The sequence below is a fragment of the Lissotriton vulgaris genome, chromosome 11, assembly GCF_964263255.1.
Source record: "Lissotriton vulgaris chromosome 11, aLisVul1.2, whole genome shotgun sequence".
Classification (NCBI taxonomy): domain Eukaryota; kingdom Metazoa; phylum Chordata; class Amphibia; order Caudata; family Salamandridae; genus Lissotriton; species Lissotriton vulgaris.
Window position 1 is genome coordinate 691,309,723 of NC_141699.1, and position 19,418 is coordinate 691,329,140.

General features: G+C 44.9%; 1 protein-coding gene across 1 annotated transcript in view; it reads left to right on the plus strand.

Annotated features, from left to right (window-relative positions):
• Positions 1 to 19,418, plus strand: part of LOC147683337 (calcium-activated potassium channel subunit alpha-1-like) — a 799,658-nt gene that overhangs the window by 563,759 nt on the left and 216,481 nt on the right. The window contains exon 18 of the mRNA XM_086942523.1: positions 7,034 to 7,111. Coding sequence (XP_086798649.1) covers positions 7,034 to 7,111 — 78 coding nt within the window. The remainder of the gene's footprint in view (positions 1 to 7,033; positions 7,112 to 19,418) is intronic.

The window sequence follows — 19,418 nt, forward strand, 5'->3', positions numbered from 1 at the left end:
AACCAGATCTGTGACTGGGGGTGAGTGTCTGAAAGGTTTCAGTACTCCGTCCATCATCCATTTGTGTTTGCTTTGTTTGCCCTAAGTTGGCAGGGTATTACCCCGAAACCGGTCCCAGGTTGCTTATTCCGGTTCAGGGAAGACCTGGATTGGCAGTTCGTGCTGAACTGTTCACATGAGGCACGGGGTCAAGACTGATTTGCATATAGCTGGGTCTGAACTGAAGTGGTGAAGTGAGCTAAAGAACGATGATTGATTCAACCCAGATCTGTGACTGGGGGTGAGCATCTGAAAAGTTTCCGTACTCCGTCCATCATCTCTTTGTGTTTGTTTTGTATTTTATTGCAACACTTATATAGCACTTTCTACCCATTTGTAGGCTTTGAGGCGCTTGCCTGAATGGGCAGCATGCTGCGCTCTATGAGGGGGGGGGGGGTGTTTGGGAGAGTGCTGTCTTTGTTTTTGATCTTATGTGGGAAGTGTTTTCATGTCATGCGTGATGACCATCAGGTAGTTATCTTGTTATAGGACACAGGTCTCAGCAGTGTGATGGATATCAAATGTCAGAGATAGGCGGACAGTATATGGTTTTCTGTAAGAAGGTATTTTAGAGCAACTTTATAGGGCCCCATATGGCAGATAATAGTCTACTTAACTGGTTATTGCACTGGGTTGTCCCATCTGAGATATTTCATCTAAACATTTATGGTTCTAATCAGGCATGGTTGGAAAGGGAAATAGTGGGAAGATCCGCTGGTATGGACTTTGTTACTATAATCTCAACTGATTTTAATTGTGAAATGTAAGGAAACAGTCAGAGTTGAGGAGAGGATGCATCCTTACGGCTAGACCGGTCGACCTCAAAGTTGGGGAACCCGGTTCGAGTCTCGGCAACGACGCTCAACATCCTGTGATTCTGGGCAAATCGCTTAATCTCCCTGTGACTAACAAAAAAATGAATGTGTCCGTCTGTAACGAAACTGGTGCTCATGTAAAGCGCTCTAATACCAGATATCTTCGGGTCTAGTTCTCTCTATATTAAGAAACTAAAAAAAAAGAGTGTATGGCCAGTTGAGACCTGCAGTGTTAGACTAGATTAGAGTCCTTTTGACTGAGCAGCAGTATGTGGCAGATCTTCTTCCATTATACCACGCCTCTTCAATTGGTGATAGCTGGTTTATGGGCTAGTACATTACTGGATGATGGCCCAGACCCTTACACGATGTCTCATGTGAGGTTAAGAGGATTAAACAGCATAAGGGAGTTATTATGCAGCCTGCATGGACAGCAATAGGCTGCAGACAGCTGAGTGGTACGGTATAAGTATTAATAGGGGCCAAAGGGTTATATATTAATTTATATTTCAATACCATTCCAAGGCTAAACATAGGTCAGCTTTTCATACCTATACCTTGATATAGAAAGTAGTGTGCTGGTTGGGCTGTTCTTTAGCTGTTTGCTCTAAACTGTTGATGGTCCTTGAAGGTGTGATTATCGTTCAGGGTTCGATTGCAGGGTATGGGATGTTGTAAATATTTTGGACATAGCCATGTTTTCAACTCTCTTCTGCAGCGTATATGCTCCTGAATCCTTCACTTCTTGGCATGTAGCCATTTCCACAGCTTGGCAGCTTGCACTGAAAAAGCAGTGCCTACTATGAGTGTCTTAATGTAAGGTAGTATAATGATTGGAGATCTGAGTCTAGAGCTCATTGTTTCTGTCTTGTTTGTATTTCTCGAATTTAACTTTTATGTACATGATTCCTTTTCCATAGCAGGCTCTGTGGACAATGCAGTGAGTTGAACATGGTTATTTTAGCTTTAGGTAGCAGGGGAGTGATTTCAGGATCTTGTGTACTCTTGGGTGAAGCCAGAGAATGAGTCCTGCTGTAGAATTTTGGATTAGTTCTATTTTGCGTATGATGAAATTTGCTGCACCTGGGTAGACTGTTTGCATAGTCAAACTTTGAAAAACAAGCATCGGGAAAGCTTGTAGGTTTTGTTGGTATGCAAGGTATGGGAAGGTATGGGAAAATGTGACACAGTTTTCATTGTGTAGAAAGTGCTCTTTATTATCTTGTTGACATGGGGTATCAAGGATATGCCTGAGTCCAAGGTTGCCCAAAGGTTTCCTACTACTCTTTGTTACTGGAAGCGCTTTGAGCCATTTAGACCATCAGAGCGAGGATGTTTTGCCATTGTCTGTTGGTCATCCTCTTGGTCTTTCAGTGTTGCATTTTAGGTGGTTCCTCGTCATCCTTGTACTTTTGGCAGTTAGCATCTGTCATGTTTTGAGTTGGAGATGCCCTTTGGACCATCAATTTTATAATGATTTGTGTGTCATCTGAATAGTTAAAAACGTGAGGTTGAATTATATAATCAGGTCAGATAAGAGTGTTAGTTTGATTTTAAATAATAGAGGTAACATGATTGATCTAGATTATCAGATCTGGAATGGAAATATTTAGGCCCAGATGCATCAAGGTAAAATCCGGTCGCAAAGGGGCAGATTCTCAGAATCTGCCCCTTTGCGACCGGTATTTTTGCATTTTCGATGCATCATCCCAAATCCAAAAATCGCACATTAAGAATTCGCTAAATTGCGATTACTTGCATTTAAGGAATCTCAAATTGAGAGTCCTTAAATGCAATGCATCAAAGTTAAAAAATTAGCGATTTCGCTAATAGGAGTGGCAAATTACCATGAAGTTCAACTTCATAGTGATTTGCAAAAACTCTGAAAAATGCACTTTTGTGCATTTTTCAAAGTTTCATGTTGCTTACACACATGCCCTAAGGGCATGTGTGTGCTCAACACATGTGCACAGATCAATTCCAGGGGTGCAACAGGGTGTCCTTTGAAATCGCATTCTCAATTTGCGATTCTCTAATTGCGATTCGCAAATTGAGAATGTCTTCCCATTCATTCCTATGGGCCTCCAGGCCCATAGGAATGAATGGGGAGGTATTCCTTAATTGCGACTCACAATTTTTGAGTTGCTTTAAGGAATTTTAAGAATTCCCTATTTTTTGAGCGAGTTCTTCTTGCAGAGCATTTTGCTATTCCTTATTAGCGATTCCTTAATTTTCGCTAATAAGGAATCGCAAAATGGATGCTTGATGCATCTGGGGGATGATGTTTTATATGAATGTTGTTGTCACTTTTGTGTGAGTCATACAAGTTTTAGATTAGTGTCTCGAATTCTAGTTAAGCAATGTGCAAGTGAGATCATCGTGTGTGCAATTCTCTTTCTGTATACCATTTTGTTTTGGATAAAGACTAAAGTAATAGTCTTTTGGGTGTTTAGTTTTAGTTCTTAGGGACAGATGTATTCCAATTTGCACAGTGCAATGCTGTGTGAAAGTCAGTGGTATTACACGAAAACACAGAAATTGCACAGCATCATTTTTACAATAGATCGCACACTTATGATGCAAATAGTCAGGCAAATCAAATAATCCCATGTGTATATTAAGCTAAACGTGATTATGGGTTTCACTACAGAGGAAAGTCTATCAAGCAGTAGATTTTGTGACTTGGGCGGCAGGTATTTGTCATTTTAATGTACAATGAATTACCAAACAACTTTTTTTCTACTCATCTCTAAATTGAACATCACCACCATGTAGCATACCATCATAAGTGCTGGTGTTGACAATTAAGTGCATGTGCCGGGAACCAGAAAACCACCTGCTCAAATAACCCACTTTAGAGGAGCAATGAGAACATCGTGATCCATTGTCTCAAGCATTTATAAGCCATACAGTCCTAGAAGGCATGATTTTCATTGGTCATATACTCCTAGCGATGTCCAAGTTGAAGGCAACGACGGACAGAGCAGGACCTCTTTGACTAGAGCTTGTGCCAAGAGAGGTGAGGTCTAGGACTCGTATAGCACTGATGTCGGATACATCATGTACATACGGAGGACCTGAATATGGGTTACATATGGTAAAACAGTGTCCAATCATTACATATAAAACTTTACAAATTGCAGTGACAATGTTTTTGTGCATAACGGTCCTGAAGAAAGCTAGGGAGAGTTATCCCATAAGCTAAAACATGTCGACCAGATAAGCAGTGATTAATTACAACTGATTGCTCTCCTTCTTTTCACTATTTTTAAGCAGGAATACAACTTTGAGATAGGAATCAAGAGGAACACTATTACTCTATGTCTCCGTTGTCTAACCTATTTTAAATACACTCACTTCTTTCCCTTTTGTTCTTGCACTTCACTGTTTATAAAAGAAAGCTTTTCCTCTTCACTCTGTTCCTCCTGTAAGAACCCTACAAGAGGATACAACTCATTCAGTTTGTTCCCCTCCTGGATGGAGGAAGGACGAGGAAGAGTTGTTTGGAATCCCAGATGATGACACTGGGCACTTAGGGGTCGATTAGGATCGCGGACGGACTTGCGTCCGTCTGCGACCCCAGAGCAGGAGGGAACCTCCGCATGGCATGCGGAGTTCCCTCCTGTGCAATTAGGATGTGACCGCCACCCTGGCGGTCACATCCTCTATTTTTAACATTGCAGCGGGTGCAGCTTCAAGCTGCACCCGCGGCAATGTTAAAAATGCACGCATTGCATTTGCATGCAGAAAGAGGCAGGCACCGCACGGTGCCTGCAGCTTTCTGCATGCAAATGCAGGGGGGTACCATAGGTACCCACCATGTGCACCCACCACCCCCCCTTCACCTAGGGGGCCCACAACGGGCCCCGCAGTGAAGATCCGTATGCTTTTCCACGGCGGAAAACCCGCTGCGGAAAAGCACTTTTTAAAGCCCATCCTGATATGGCGGACGGTGTCTGAGAGACACCGTCACCATATCAGAGCTTTTCCGCCGCGGTTGTAAGCCGACCGCGGCGGAAAAGCTGCGGACGGAAACCAGGACCCACCAGCCATCCTAATGTGGCGGTGGGTCCTTGGTCAGTCCGCTGCGGTTTTTCCGCATCCTCTGGGCCGGCGGTGGCTTCCGCCGGCCCCGAGGATGCGGAAAAACCGCAATCATAATCGGCCCCTAAATGTGTAATGATGGGACACCAATTATCCTGAAGTGGTTCTCGCTGTTTCCTTTCAGGTCACTCTTCAGATTACTTTCTATTCTACATCTTGACTCTGTCCTTTTACCCCTAGTTAGCACTTAGGAAATTAGCACTAGAGGCTTAGAGTGACTTTAGAATAGTATCTATAGACACTTTCTTTTTCTTTTGTTTTTTATAGACTCTGTTGTTGATAAATACTGAAGGAAGCCAGATGTTTTTGGGTAGGCTTCTTATTTTGGTACTAATCCTAGTTCTAAAACCAGAATGAAAATGAGCTGTCAGTTTGTGTTCATTTAGTTGGTTAGGCAATCATTTCTCAAGCAATTTTGCCATGTGTTGGAGACTGGTGATAGGGTTAATGCAGTTTGTTCAGTAAAGACCATCCTCAGCTTCATTGATGAAGGGCCACATGTGGACATTTTCACTCTGGGTTAGGAACACTACCACTCTGGGGAGATGCATTGAGGAAGTTTAGCCAGACTGGTATAATGGCATTCTTGTGCTCTTTGGTCATGGGAGGAAAGATGGGGTCAGTAGAATATTCCAAAGGTCTTGTCACCGTGATGTTTTTATGAATGCTTTGTAGATAAGTGGTGCTCCATTTGATTGAGATGTTTCTTGGAGGTCACAGCCGGTAGATTGTCTGTAACAGATGTAAGAGGATCTGTTTTTTTCACAAGTGCCAAGTTTTTATTATAGAAGTAACTGTCTTATGCTCCACAATGGTACTCATTTCCCTGCGCCGTGAGAGTAAACGGCTATAGCTTTAGGAGTTAAAATACTCTGTGAAGTGGTTTATAGACCAATTTAGTCTGCCTGTTAAAAATGTATACTTGGCTTTGCACAGGAGCTTTTTGTAAGTTTGTCAGAAAGATTTACATTATACAGGGGTGTCTTCTGATTCATTATTTGTCCACTTTTGTTCAGCTGATCTCAGCATTTGCCTATACATTTTGGTGAGAAAACCAGTGGGAGGTTTTTTCTTGCTCTTTATTATTCAGTAAGTGGAGAGTCAGTTGTGTTCAGCACGTGAGCTAGTCTGCAATTATGTACTTGGAGAATTAAAGCAGGATCTGGGTTAGTATTATTTAAGATCGGCGAGGGAAAAACGTGTTATTGAATACTCGAGGGTCAATTTTAGTTTTGGGTGTATTCCAGGGTCTTTTTTAGGGGATCAGTCAGTGAAGGACAAGGGAAGCAAAGAAGAAAGAGGAAGTATAGGTTATCAGACAATCCACCGGAAGTGGGTTCAAGGCTTATACAATCATTTCCCTGCCAATTATAAAATCAATAATGGAGCTTTTCACACCCAATTGAGATTTTAAGTACTGGATTCGATTATTTTTGGTTCGAAATGACAGGAGGTCTAAGCCTTGCTTTTCTGCCAACATAGAATGAAATCCGTGATAAAAGGGTGTCATGAGGAGAAAGGACTTGGTTAACAATATATGTGGGTATATTATCACGGAATGTGTTAATTTCACATGGAGTACGATATATTCTGTGTAATTTGCTCTTTTAGCCCTTAATTCTGGGGATGTCATCAACGAGGCGCTCAAATGAAGAGAATGTTTCTGTTTCGATGATATTACTGTTGCTCCTTATAAACGGCTGCTACTTCTCTTGTCGTTTATGATCGATATTACATTCAATGATATTTGCAATTAATAATAGTGTTTCAGCTATTGCTTGGCACACTGAGTTGAGCTGGCTCTTAAAAATTGTGTTTGCTCGCCGATACTTGCCAGGTTGAAAGGTTTTTACAAATTCATGAACAACTGAGTTCACTTTGAAAAATGTACACATTCATGTATATTTTGCAGAAGAGTTTCTCTGTTAGCATAAAATAGATTTTCTTTGAAGAAAAAAGTGTAAGAAATATGTTGGGATGCTGGTGACCAGGAGAAATGTCTTGTGCTCAAACATTGCTTTGCAATTCTTTTTATTAATTAGTAATTACTTTCCATCTTGTGTTCTCGATAACAGATTTACTTACCGTGGAGAAAAAGGAGGTGAGTCCCTCCGAGAGACAGTCACAGAGGATTCCAGTCATTACCGAATTGAGTAAGATGTGCTTGAACAAGCAAATTTACATTACTAACTGTTTGCTGCATTAAGTGTGCCTTGAGTAATTTACTCAGAGGGTTTAATGGTGTCAAATGCACTAATCCCCATGCATTAAGAGAGTATGCCCCACTAAAGTCCATGGCACTGCACTTACATTTTTGTTCCCACATTGACTGGCACATATGGGTTAAGTCTCTTTTTCTGCTCACAGCTTGGTTCAAAAGTTAGAAAATAAAAAACAAAAATGTTGGGCATCAACACATAAAATCAGGATGACCACTAGCTCTACCATTACTTACCCATTTGGTGTATACAATTTCACCAGGAATCTCTGTTTTGCCTTCAATCCTCAGCCCACAGCAGGTCAACATAATGTAATTGTATTTGCATTATATAGAGCTTACTACCCCTGACGAGGTGTTGAGGTGCTTTATGGTGAATATCACTCTACTTTGGACTAAAGGCTAGTAGATATTGGAGTGATGTTGCTGGCAAACAGCAGGCTAAAACTCCTAGGCCCTCATTACGATGCGGTTTGGATCGCAGACGTTGGCTTGTTAATTGTGGTCCGAACTGCATCCACTGATGCTGTCCGACTGACGCACTAGAATGCGTCCGGACAGAGGCAGCAGTCCGAGTGACTGACCAATGCTTTCCAATGGGCTCATGGAACCCGTTGGCCGGTCGGAAACTCTGCATACTCCCTTAAGAACGGTGTTTCTGCTGTCAGGATTATGATGTTGGTTTTCAACAGCCTTTCCTTATCGGCCTTTCTGACATGGAAAGGCTGTTGATAAGTGATGTTAGGGTCCGTTAGCAGGGCCCCCTGCCCCCCCCCCCCTGGCCCTTCACATCAGGGCCTAGGGGCACCTATGGTGCCCCCCTGAACATCCCTGAACCGTTTGGGAGGCACCATAAGGTGCCTGCCACACGGTTCAGGGATGTTCACAAACTCCCATTTCTCAATGGGAGCTTATGCTGCGGGCGGTTTTAAGCTGCTACATAAGCTCCCATTGGTACTGGGAGATGTGGTCGGATCATAATTCAGTATGTGGAACCATTTACTTATGGTTGGGAGGTTCCACCACTAAAACTGTGTCGGTCAGAGGCAACTCCAACCTTCATCGTATTGAGGCCCTGAATGTTTAATTGATGTGTACACTTGGATCCACATGTTTAAGCTGTCTGCCCCAGACATGGAGCGCTTTATGCAGTTTTCTTTCTCAAATTGCTAGTGATCTCATTGATCCTTCTCCCACTACAATTCTAAAATCCAGCATGAAAAATGTAACTTACTTTCCTCCGAATAATTCCTCTACTTTCTTTTTTTCAGAGTGAATCCCTCCTTACCTTCCATCTTTTTCATTCCATGTATTTCGGAATATAGGCCCTTTCCATTCTCTTAGCTGTCTGCCTTATTGTCATTCAGCAAATGGTTCACACCTCATTTCATAGACTACAATCTCTCCTTCTTTAAACCCCTGCCTCTGCTACCGGACAATAACTAACCTCAGTCAACCTTTCTATTTATCTCATCAACCAGTTGCCTGGAACCACATGGCCGTAACTAATGATAACACCCAACTGGTATAAGGTTTATTTTACCGCAAGGAAACTAGAGTAACAGGATGGAATACTGATTTTTTCTTTTCTGAATTATTTGATTTAAATTTAAGGTCAGACATTGTACATTATACCATAAACCACTGACATATAAGATGAAAGAGAGGGTACACCTGTTAAAAGCCCAAGTGAGGGAAGTATATTATACAGCACCAGCCAATTCACAGGAGCTGATCTGTACTTCTGACCCTTGGGAGTCAGAATTGGATTTAAACACTAGACGAGTTTTAGGAAGTATTATCCTATTCTGATCCTGTCCTATAGTCTTTGCCTCCTTATTCTAAATCAAGAAACGTCTACCAGTCCTTTGACCAGTGGGTTCGGGTTTCCCGTTTCACCAGTTGGTAACTATTTTTCTGTCTTACATTTGCATAGCTTTTGCAAATGTATGATGTATTATTTCTTTTATTTCTCCTTCTATCCACTCCTAATGCATTGAATTGTTGAATGGATCTGTGAATTGAATGTATTTGATAAATGAGTTTTTTTCTCCCATAAAAGTTGATGGCGTTTGCACTGTGAATCTGTATAAATGAGCGTTCATTTTGAATGAGTTATTAGATAAAATTAATTGAATCGTACCCTGAGTCTGTGATTATTTTATTGAAAGTTATAAGTAAATTAGTTACAATTTTTAATTTCACCATCAACTACTCGACTAATGGTCAATTGACCAAAGGAAGAGTGTTGATCTGTGAAGATTATTTAGGCATTGATTAATCAAGATCAAAGTGAATATAAAACCTGACCCCCCAGTGGAACAGCCAGGAAACCTGAATGTGTATATGGGCCCAATTTGAACTTATTGTTGACTGTGAAGTGTTAATCCCTGGCCTTTCGCTGGATCAATGTGGACTCTGTCTGGACATCCACTCGCTCTAAACATCTTTTGGGGTGTTGTCCAATGACCTGTGGGCCACTTCCAAATTTTAACATGTAAATAAATGCACTTAAAACTAGCCAGTGCCAAGTTGACCATTAGCCATTCTGTGATGCAAATACACCCACTACTTGCCAAAGGAACATGCTTTTGTGGAATCAGTGACATGCTTGTTTTTTTTGTTTTTTTAATATATTTTATTGATTTTTCCACATACCGCACAGCACAACAAAATATGACAATATTAAACAATAATGAGAAACAAAAACACATAAAACAAAATACAGCTAAAAAGAATTAAGAACTATTTATTTGCGGGTTCTTATACAAAACCCAAACTAATGACCAGACAATAACAATACATGTATTCAGCTCTCCAACATACCCTCCTTCCATAACCGTATTAGTTCCCAAATTTTCTTCCCTAACCACCTCGCCCTCCTGCCCTTCCTAGCATATATGCCTTTTTCTAAGTTGTAAACAGCCAGAAGACTAGCCAGCCACTGTTGCATAACCGGTGGTAGTTTATCCAGCCAGGTCCTAGCTATCGAGAGTCTCAGAACTGGCATGGCGACAAATAGGAATTCCCCATACGTGTTGTCCAGATCTGACGTAACTCCAAGTAGGATCAAAGGTGGGGTAAGGGTAATACTAATCCCTAACGACTGGGATAAAAAAACTTCGATATCTTTAATAAGTGAATAAAGTTGTGGGCAAGTAGCAAATGTGTGTATGATGTCAGCCTCTGGGGCATTGCAGCATGAGCAAGTGGTCCCTGAAGTTCCTCCCCACTGAGCAATTCTTGCTGGGGTAAAATAAAGCAAGAATAGCGTCTTATAATGCTGAGTTTGTAAAGAGGCTGAGTATAGTACTGAGCACCCTAGTTCTAGGGAATCTTGAAAGCAGCCTATCTCGATATCTAATTTATTGGTCCATATTTTTCCATGTCATCTGGTTTTGCAGCTGCCAGAGCTGCATAAAAACTATGGATTGTACACTCCCCGCCCCTTTCGATGCCATCCAAGATGTCATTATTGGTGAAGCCTGCAGCCCCTCCCTGCCTGTTACTCAAAAAACTCCGAACCTCTAGGTACTTAAAAAAGCTCCTCCTGTTTATGTGAAATTTAGCCTCTAGATTCGAAAATTGAAGAATCCCATCAGGGCCCATCAGATCCCCTATCTTTACGATCCCTTTTTCTGCCCAATCTGCCATAACTGAATCTTAGAATATCGTTGGTGGTAGGGATCTATTTTTATACAACCGCGTATATCTATTGAACCTCCCCAAGCCGAATTTCTTCAAAAAAGCATCCCAGATTTTATGGGCGGCCCAAGCTGTCTTAAATCTTGTCCTTTTAAAATAAGAGTAGTCAGTGCAGCTAAGAAAAGAGTTCTCCGTCTCGATCCCGAGAACAGTTGCGTAAACTTCTGTAGAATTGGACTTGATTTTAGGATCCAATCCACCGCCTCCAATCAGACCATGCATATACTGCAGAGCTGCTGCCCAAAAGTAAAGTCTAAAGTCTGGGGCCGCCTCTAGCCCTAGGAAGAGGGATGAACCTATATGCCCTCCTAGTTTTCCCATGTGCCCAAATAAATCTATTCAAAGCTAACTCTAACTTATTAAACCATTTGGCCTCAAAAAATAAAGGTATTGCCCTGAAGAAATATAAAAATTTAGGTAAGATTACCATTTTAATTACATTGGTACGACCTACCAAAGATAAATGGAGATTATTCATTCTCACTAGATCCAAGCTTACTTTGGGCATTAGGGGTGCCATGTTCCGTTCTACTACCACATCCAAATCTGCGGAAATCTCAACCCCCAAATAAACTGCAGAGTTAACTACACGGCAATCATTACACACAGATAAGAGTTTTTAACTATCTGGGTCTTGCTCTTAGTAAGCCTATATCCTGAGACCTCTCCAAATCGCTGAGCTTCCAATTCTACCTCGCATATGGCTAGGACGGGATTGGGAGTGACTATTGCCACATCGTCTGCGTAAGCAAGCGTTTTAAATTGCTTGCCGTTTATGCTTACAGCAGGGATGTTTAAGTTGTCTTCTAACCTTCGCAGTAAAGGGTCCATGTATAGCGCAAATAACAACTGTGACGATGGGCAACCCTGCCTGGTCCTCCTGTTTATCTGCACCAAAGCAGTATGTCCCCTATTGATCCTAATCCTGGCTGTCGGCTCCCTGTATAGTGCTTGAACAGCTCAGACATACCCTTCACCTAAGCCATACCGTCTCATGACTGTCCAAAGGTAGTCCCAAGAGACCCTGTCGAACGCCTTCTCTGTATCTAAGAGTAAAGCTGCGACAGGGTCCCCAGGGACTCTCGTGGTGTCGAACAAGGTAATTACCTGTCTAATGTGCTGGGTGGTACCCTTCCCTGAAATAAACCCGTGCTGTGTGGGACTGACCATGCCCTCGACTACTCTCGCCAATCTGTTGGCTAAAATGTTTTAATAAACCTTTGCATCTGAGCTCATTAAGGTGATAGGCCTGTAGGAACCCGGTGCTGTAGGTGCCTTACCTTTCTTTAAAATGACTATAACGTCTGCCCCCTCATGACCTTGGAATTGAATTCCCCTGCTCGGCCTGTAGTACCACATTTAACATCTCACCGATAAGCCCCTCTTGAAACACCTTATAAAATTCAACGGGGATCTGGTCCAGGCCTGCTGCTTTTCCCGAGGGAAGATCCACCAGTGCTGAGGCCACCTCCTCTAAATTAATTGGGGATTCTAGAATTAGCTTCTCATCTTCCGGAAAAATTCGGCGAATTCTGAATTAAGCTGTAATTAAGATATTCATTTATATCTACACCCGCCACCATCTTCAAGGCCACAGAGATCTGTATAGAATTGCCTAAAAACCTCCCTTATGCCCTCCGGCTCTGATACCATATTACCTTGGCTATCCAAGATATCCTTAATAGCCCCTGATGCTAATTGCTGTCTGGTTCGGATTGCCAAGATGTGTCCAACTTGCTCGCTCAACTTAAACGATTGTGTAATGTAATACAATGTAAAAATCACTTATAAAGCGCAAAAACTGTCACCCTACGGGTATCCTGGCGCTTTTAGAAATGGTGATGGTCAGCACCTTACCAGCCCGTAATAGGCAGTGAGAGAACTAGTCTTCCATCCTAGGAAACAACCAGGTTTTCAGATTGTTTCTGAAACAGGTCAATGAGCTGGCCTGTCTGATGGTCTGGGGCAGACCATTCCATAGTCATGCAGCAGCCACCCCAAAGGCTCTGCCCCCCATTCTGGTTCTCCTAAACCTAGAGGTCTTGATCAGGTTTGCGTTTGAGGAGCGAAGCTGTCTTTTTGGGTTATGCCATATAAACCTCTCCTGCAGTGGAATGGGGCCCTCCTCATGTGCTGCTTTGTACACAATGCAGAGAGATTTAAAGCAGATTCTCTCTTTGATGGGCAGCCAGTGTAGGTCCCTTAAGGCTAGGCTAGTGGAAGACCTTTGTTGCCTATTTAGCGCAACTTAGCTGCCATAGACTGAACTCTCTGCAGGCTTTGTAAGATGTATTGTGGGGCACCCAAATACAGAGCATTGCAGTAGTCCAGTCTGCTAAGTATTACGCTCCTCACTACCAGTGAGCGGGTTTCTATAGGTAGGAACGGAAGAATCTGTCGCAGCATCCGCAACAGAGAGTAGCAGTCGCTGGCAGTTTTATTAGCCTGAGGTTCCATTTAGAGACTCCCATCCACTAATACCCCCAAGTTACGCACCGTTTTCGCGGGGACAAGGGGATCCTGTTATGGGGTAAGCCTTAATTCTGGAATTGATCTTAGCTGTAAGCTAGAGGGAGTAGGGCAGAATATCACCTCTGTCTTCCCCTCATTAAATTGTAGGGAATTATGTTTGAGCCAGCTTACTGTCTGGCACATGCACTCCTGGAACTTATCCATGGACACCGCCTGTTTCCCTTCTAGGGAAAACACCAGTTGGGTATTGATTGGTCTACCCTGCGTTTTGGCTGGAAGGGGGTTGTGTTGGACCCGGCCCTTTAGGCAGGTTCACCCCGAGACTTTTTGCTTTTTCCTAGCCTGTTTCTGGAACCTGGTGGGGTGATTGTAGGCCTCTGCGCACTTTTTCACTGTGGTACAGTGTAAAGTGCTTGAGCTCTCTGTATGTGTGGTGAGTGACCTGCCCTCCCATAGGAATGAATGGGGAATATGTATGCCCATGGTAGTTCCTGATGTGTGGGGAGTGCAGGGTCGAGTTTGATATGTACGAACTCGTGAGATTGAATGCTGCGTAATGGTATATGCGGCATGAGTGTGTCTAGTCTAGAAGTACCACTTTTAGAAAGTGGCATATTTGTGTAAGTTGTGCTGGCGTGTGATTGGCTGGTGAGCCTGGCCCAGAGTGCCTGGGCCCGGTTGTGGATTGACTGCCTGGGTTAAGGATGACAGGGTCTGCAGAGCCTCCAAGGGGTTAGCCCGTGGATGAAAGGCAGCATCTGCTGCCAGGGGAGTGGGAGGAGATCGCCTCTGATAGTGCCGGGCTGTGCCTGCCTGGCCACCCTGCTGGCTCCCCCTCCTGCTGGCCAACTGTCACCTCTGACCCTGATACTGACAGGCAGAAGGAAACCAGAAACACCCCAGTGCTCCAGCAACCCCAGAACTGGTTTAGACCGGGCTCAGGGCCCCCTTGCACAAAGACTTCAAAGGACTTCAAAGACTTTTCTGTGTATAAGAAGGGGCTGTGTCCCCTTCCAAAAGGTTCTTGTTCTTGTTTCTGACTTGAATCTACCAGGGGCGGGCGCTGCCCAGCCCCTGGATGCCTGGAGGACTTCTGGGGGACCCCTCTGCCTGTCCTGGAAGGATGGGGGACTTTGCTTTACCCTGGAGGGACTTTGCTGTATCCCCTGAAAGTCGTTTGGCTGGACTTTGTGTGCCTTTAGCGCTGGGAGCGCTTTAATTTCACTTTTAGCGCTGGGAGCGCTTTACTTTCGCTGCTAAGCGCTGGGGGCGCTTCATTTCCTCTTTAAAGTGCCTGGTAGCGCTGTTAGGGCCTTCGGAGGCTGCCCACGCCGCGTATTCGCTTTTTATTATTTTTAATCGAGGGTGCCACCCCTCGGACCATGATCCCCCGCCTGCCTGCCTAAGGAGAAGGGCCGCTGCGCAGCCCGCAGCGACCCGGAAGTGGTTGGCCGGCCGGCCAATCCCAGCGCGGCCGGCCGGAAGTCCCGCCCCCGCCCGGGGACGCGTGGAGCTGCTGCGCCGTGTGTGGGAGAGACCGGAGTGGCGGCGAGGAAGAAAGATGGCCGGTGAACAGGGCTCCCGTGTGTCGAGGGAGCCCTGCAACGAGAGGAGAGAGAGCGGAGGGGGCGCTGGGCACATTGTCGGTGCCCGCCCCCGCCGCCAGTGAAGCTGCCGAAGAGGAGAGAAGAGCGGCTGAGGGTGCAGGCGGGGCTCCGGTGGAAGAGGAGAGCCCCGCGCTGCTTGGGAGAGTCCCCGCAGACCAGCGTCCCCCATGGGCAGTCCGGTGAGTGGAGCTGCCAGGTAGAGAGGGGGGCGCGAGAGCGAGGCACAGCGTAGGAGTCCCTGGCTATAGCGGGACTCCCACGCGCAGAGGGGACGCTTGTTTGGTGCTGTAAAGGAGAGGGGGGCGTCGGGACACATTGCCGATGTCCGCACCCCCCCCCCCCAGTGGCGCGATCTGAGCTCCACGGCCATGGTGTGTTCAGAGTCCCCAGTGGGGGACTCCAACGAGGGGTTTAGGGCCCAGATTGTGTTAAGAGCCACGGAGGCTCTAGGGGGCAGTTGGAATTACGAGCCCAGCGAGGCTCGAGGGGCCATTGTCTGCAGAGCCAGAGGGCTCCAACGGCCATATCTAGTTTAAGAGCCTGTGTAGCTCCAACGTTTGGGGCATGTGATGCCCAGAGCCTGTGTGGCCCCAGCGTTTGGCCATTTTCAGTTAGAGGGGGCGTCGGGGCACATTGCTGGTGCCCGCTCTCTCCTACCTGCGAGGAAAGTGTTTTAGAGCCTGTGTGGCTCCCTCAGTGGGTGCAGTTTGCGCCCAAGGGTCAGTGAGGACCCTGTCGCAGTTTCTTTGATGATTCTCCAGCTGCCCAGCAATTAGTGGGCAGCTGCACCGTTTAGGCGCAATGTAAGGAGAGAGTCCCTGTGTGGGACCAAGAGGACACAGTGGTGCCAGGCCTTCACAGCTGCGCAGCACTTAGTGCCAGCTGCTACGTTTAGGCTTTCTTTTCTTGGACTGGCGCTGCATGGCAGCACACCCTGACATTGAGACTCAGGGCGTCTGAGCCCCAACAAGGCCAGTTGGCCTAGGGACTGCCACAGGTGGTGGCTTATGTAAGTTATGCGCAATGTGATTTCTATGTTTTTAATAGTAATTGCCTACTGTGTGTTTTTGCGCTATGGTGTTGTTCTGGCACCTCTGAATGTTTTTAGGTATCATGTGTCTTTCTTTCCATGCGCTGCACCTCTGAATGTTTTAGGCATCATGTGTCTTCTTGCGCTGCACCCCTGAATGTATTTTATTGCATCATGTGCTTTATTCTTAACACCTCTGAATGTTTTAGGCATCATGTGTTTCTCTTTATTACTCCTCTGAATGTGTTTCATGCATCATGGGTAATGTGCTCTTGTGTATACCCCTAAATGTATTTTATTCTTAGGTGGTTGTTCTTTTTAGTACAGGTGGCCCTAGTAAGGTCCTGGTTCCTGTTATCAGTGGACACTGGTCGTGATCTTTTTGATTACCATTTTATGTTTATTATTCCTTATTCTAAAAGTGCTATATCTGATTATGACAGTGGCCCATGTGGCCCTGTCTTGTGAATAATCCCTTGTGAATATTGCCCGTGCCAGTTGGCACAATGTACATGTGTGATTCTATCTGATATGTTTTGACAATACAAAATTTATTTTATAATAACCTTGTGTGGAGTTTCTTTTGTGGTGTGCCTAGTATGTTGTTGCTGTTGTGCGCTGGCGCAAATGCTTTACACATTGCCTCCGAGTTTAGCCTTACTGCTTGTGCCAAGCTACCAAAGGGGTGAGCAGGGGTTATCTTGGCGTGTGACTTCCTTGCCCTGACTAGAATGGTGGTTTCTGCCTGGCTTTGGCGTCAGCCTTAGCCTACCAGAAATAGCCAGTTCTAACAGGTATCATCCGCGTAGTAGATCAATTCCATTCCGAAGCACTTGACCAGAGTAAGCAGAGGACGCAGGTAGATTTTGAACAAAATGGGACTTATCACAGATCCCTGCAGCACCTCATGGTGTACTGGGGACTTTTTAGACTCAAACGGCGGCATTGTCACCTCCTGTTGTCTCCCTGATAGATAGGATTGCAGCCACTGCAGGGCTCGTCCTTTGACCCCCAGGCCATTCAGTCTTTCTGTCAGTATGGTATGGTTCACCGTATCAAACGCGGCTGACATATCTAATAACACCAGCACTGACCGGTCTCCATTGTCAGCCTGCATCCTTAAATTGTCCATAACGGTGACCAGGGCAGTCCCGTGCTATGGCCCAGACGGAAACCAAATTGATCCCTGTCTAGGAGATGGTTGTCCTCTAAGTAGCCAGACAAAATCTTGCTAACTATTTTCTCCAAGATCTTAATTGGGTACAGTAGCAGAGAGATGAGTCTAAAATTAGCCGGAACTCCAGGGTCCAGGGAAGGCTTTTTGAGTAAGGGAGTGACTATTGCCTGTTTCCAGGTCTCCGGTACCATGCCCGCTGCCAGGGACTGGTTACAAATTGTCCACAGCCAAGGGAGAGTTTCCCGTCCGAAAACCTTCCAGACTCTAGGCGGGAGGGGGTCCTGCGGGGAGCCTGAAGTGATATTTTGGGCTACACTGATGAAATGCTCTTCAGAAGGAGCCTGGAAGAATTCCAGAATGGAAGCTACTCAAGGCCCTTCCTCTGCTGACTCCAATGGATCACTCCTATTATTAATATTACCCGGCCCAAAGTTGCCCACAATTTTTGCGATTTTTTCCTCAAAGTGTGCGGCAATCGTGTCACAGAGTTCCTGTGTGTTGACCACCTTGTTGCTGGTACATGCTGGCTGGGACAGGTCCTTGACGATTTTAAAGAGGGCTTTTGTGCTGTTTGGCACACGCAGAATAGAGTTAGCGTAGAAGTCTGCCTTGGCCTTTACTATCGACTCCTTTTATTTTGTCTGAGCTATGTTCCTTCTTAGCTAGGTATTTGTCAGCAGTTTTACTAGCAATGCCCTCTATTGCTTTGGCTTTTAATGAGATAATTTTAAGTAATTTCTGTTCCAGGGGCATACTCTGTTGAATTAATAAATTTAATTCCTCCTCTGCCCTAGCTAATTCTAACTATTTCCTCAACTCTGACTCTCTCGGAATTCTGCTTGAATTGAATAGCTCAGTGTCTCCCCTCGGGCTCCCACCTTAAACGCATCCCAGGCAATACCTGATGCTGTGCTCCCTCTATTGATTTCCCAGAATTCCCTTATCCATTTATTCATATGTTTAATATATCCGATGTCTTTAAGTAAAGCTCTTTCAAAAGTCCAGGTGTTTTCCTTGATAGTTGGCCCTACTAATTTAATCGTTATAACCAAGGGATTATGATCCGATATTATTCTGGGATGTTTCTCAATTTGGGATCTAGATAGTATAGAATTAGATATTAAAAAGTAGTCTAATCTAACAAGAATTTTGTGGGGTGCTGAGTAAAATGTACTACCATCCAGCTGCGGATGCATCCTTGCCCATAAATCTGACAGTGAATTATGTTACGCCATAGCTGCTATAGCTCGATATGATCTCTTCTTCCTGCCGGTGTACCCCCACCCTGCTTGCAGTTCGGCACCTGAGGGTCTATTAAGGTTGAAATCCCCACAGCATATGATTGGTTCAGGCCAGCGGGCCAATTCCGTATCTAGATATTCAAATATCTCAGGGTCATCCTTCATGGAGCCATATACCGAGACCACTGTAAACTTCTCGCCCCTGCACACTATTTCAGCTATAACCCACCCACCCATTGATCCTCTTCCTTCTTGATTACCGCGCTATCCCTCCCTTTGCCCAGTATAGCCACTCCCCTCGTCTTGGACCCTTGCTTTGTATGGGCTAGTAGTGAAAATCCTAGCTGCTCCAACAGGAATCCCTTTCCCCCCTCTATATGTGTTTCCTGCAAACAGACAAAATCCAATCTCATTGTCCTCAACAGTGCAGACACTCGGAGCCTTTTCTGGGGATCATTCAGCCCGCAAACATTGATTGAAGCAATTCGACAAGTCATTAAAATACGTCAAAAGGTTGTTCTAGCTTCCTTACGAGTTTTTTAATTAAACAAAAAAGAACAGTGCTGTGCTGTATGCACCCCCCCTCTCACTCCCCCCTCCCTCCCTCCCTTGACCACCCCCTACTGGCAAATAGGTCAGTCATGACCTATGTGTGTCCGCTCCGGACTGCAGCTGTCGCATCCTCCTCCCACTCCCTCGAACCAACTACTACTCTGTTTGCCCCTTAGCCCATGCCCCCATACCCTTGTTGGTTTGCCTAACCTAACGCTTTGCTAAGTGTGTCCATCCGTAAGGCCCTCAACCTAATCTAACTGTACCATGACCCCCTTATCGCCCCCCCTCTTTGCAGCACCGTAGTTCCTCCAAATACTCTTTTGCTTTTATTTCGGAAAATAACATTTTCACCTGCCCTCTAGTAACCACTTTTAACTTAGCGGGGAAAAGTAGGTAGCCCTCTGAGCCCAGTGCCTGAATGGGAGCTATTAACTGTCTCAGCCTCCATCTTCTTT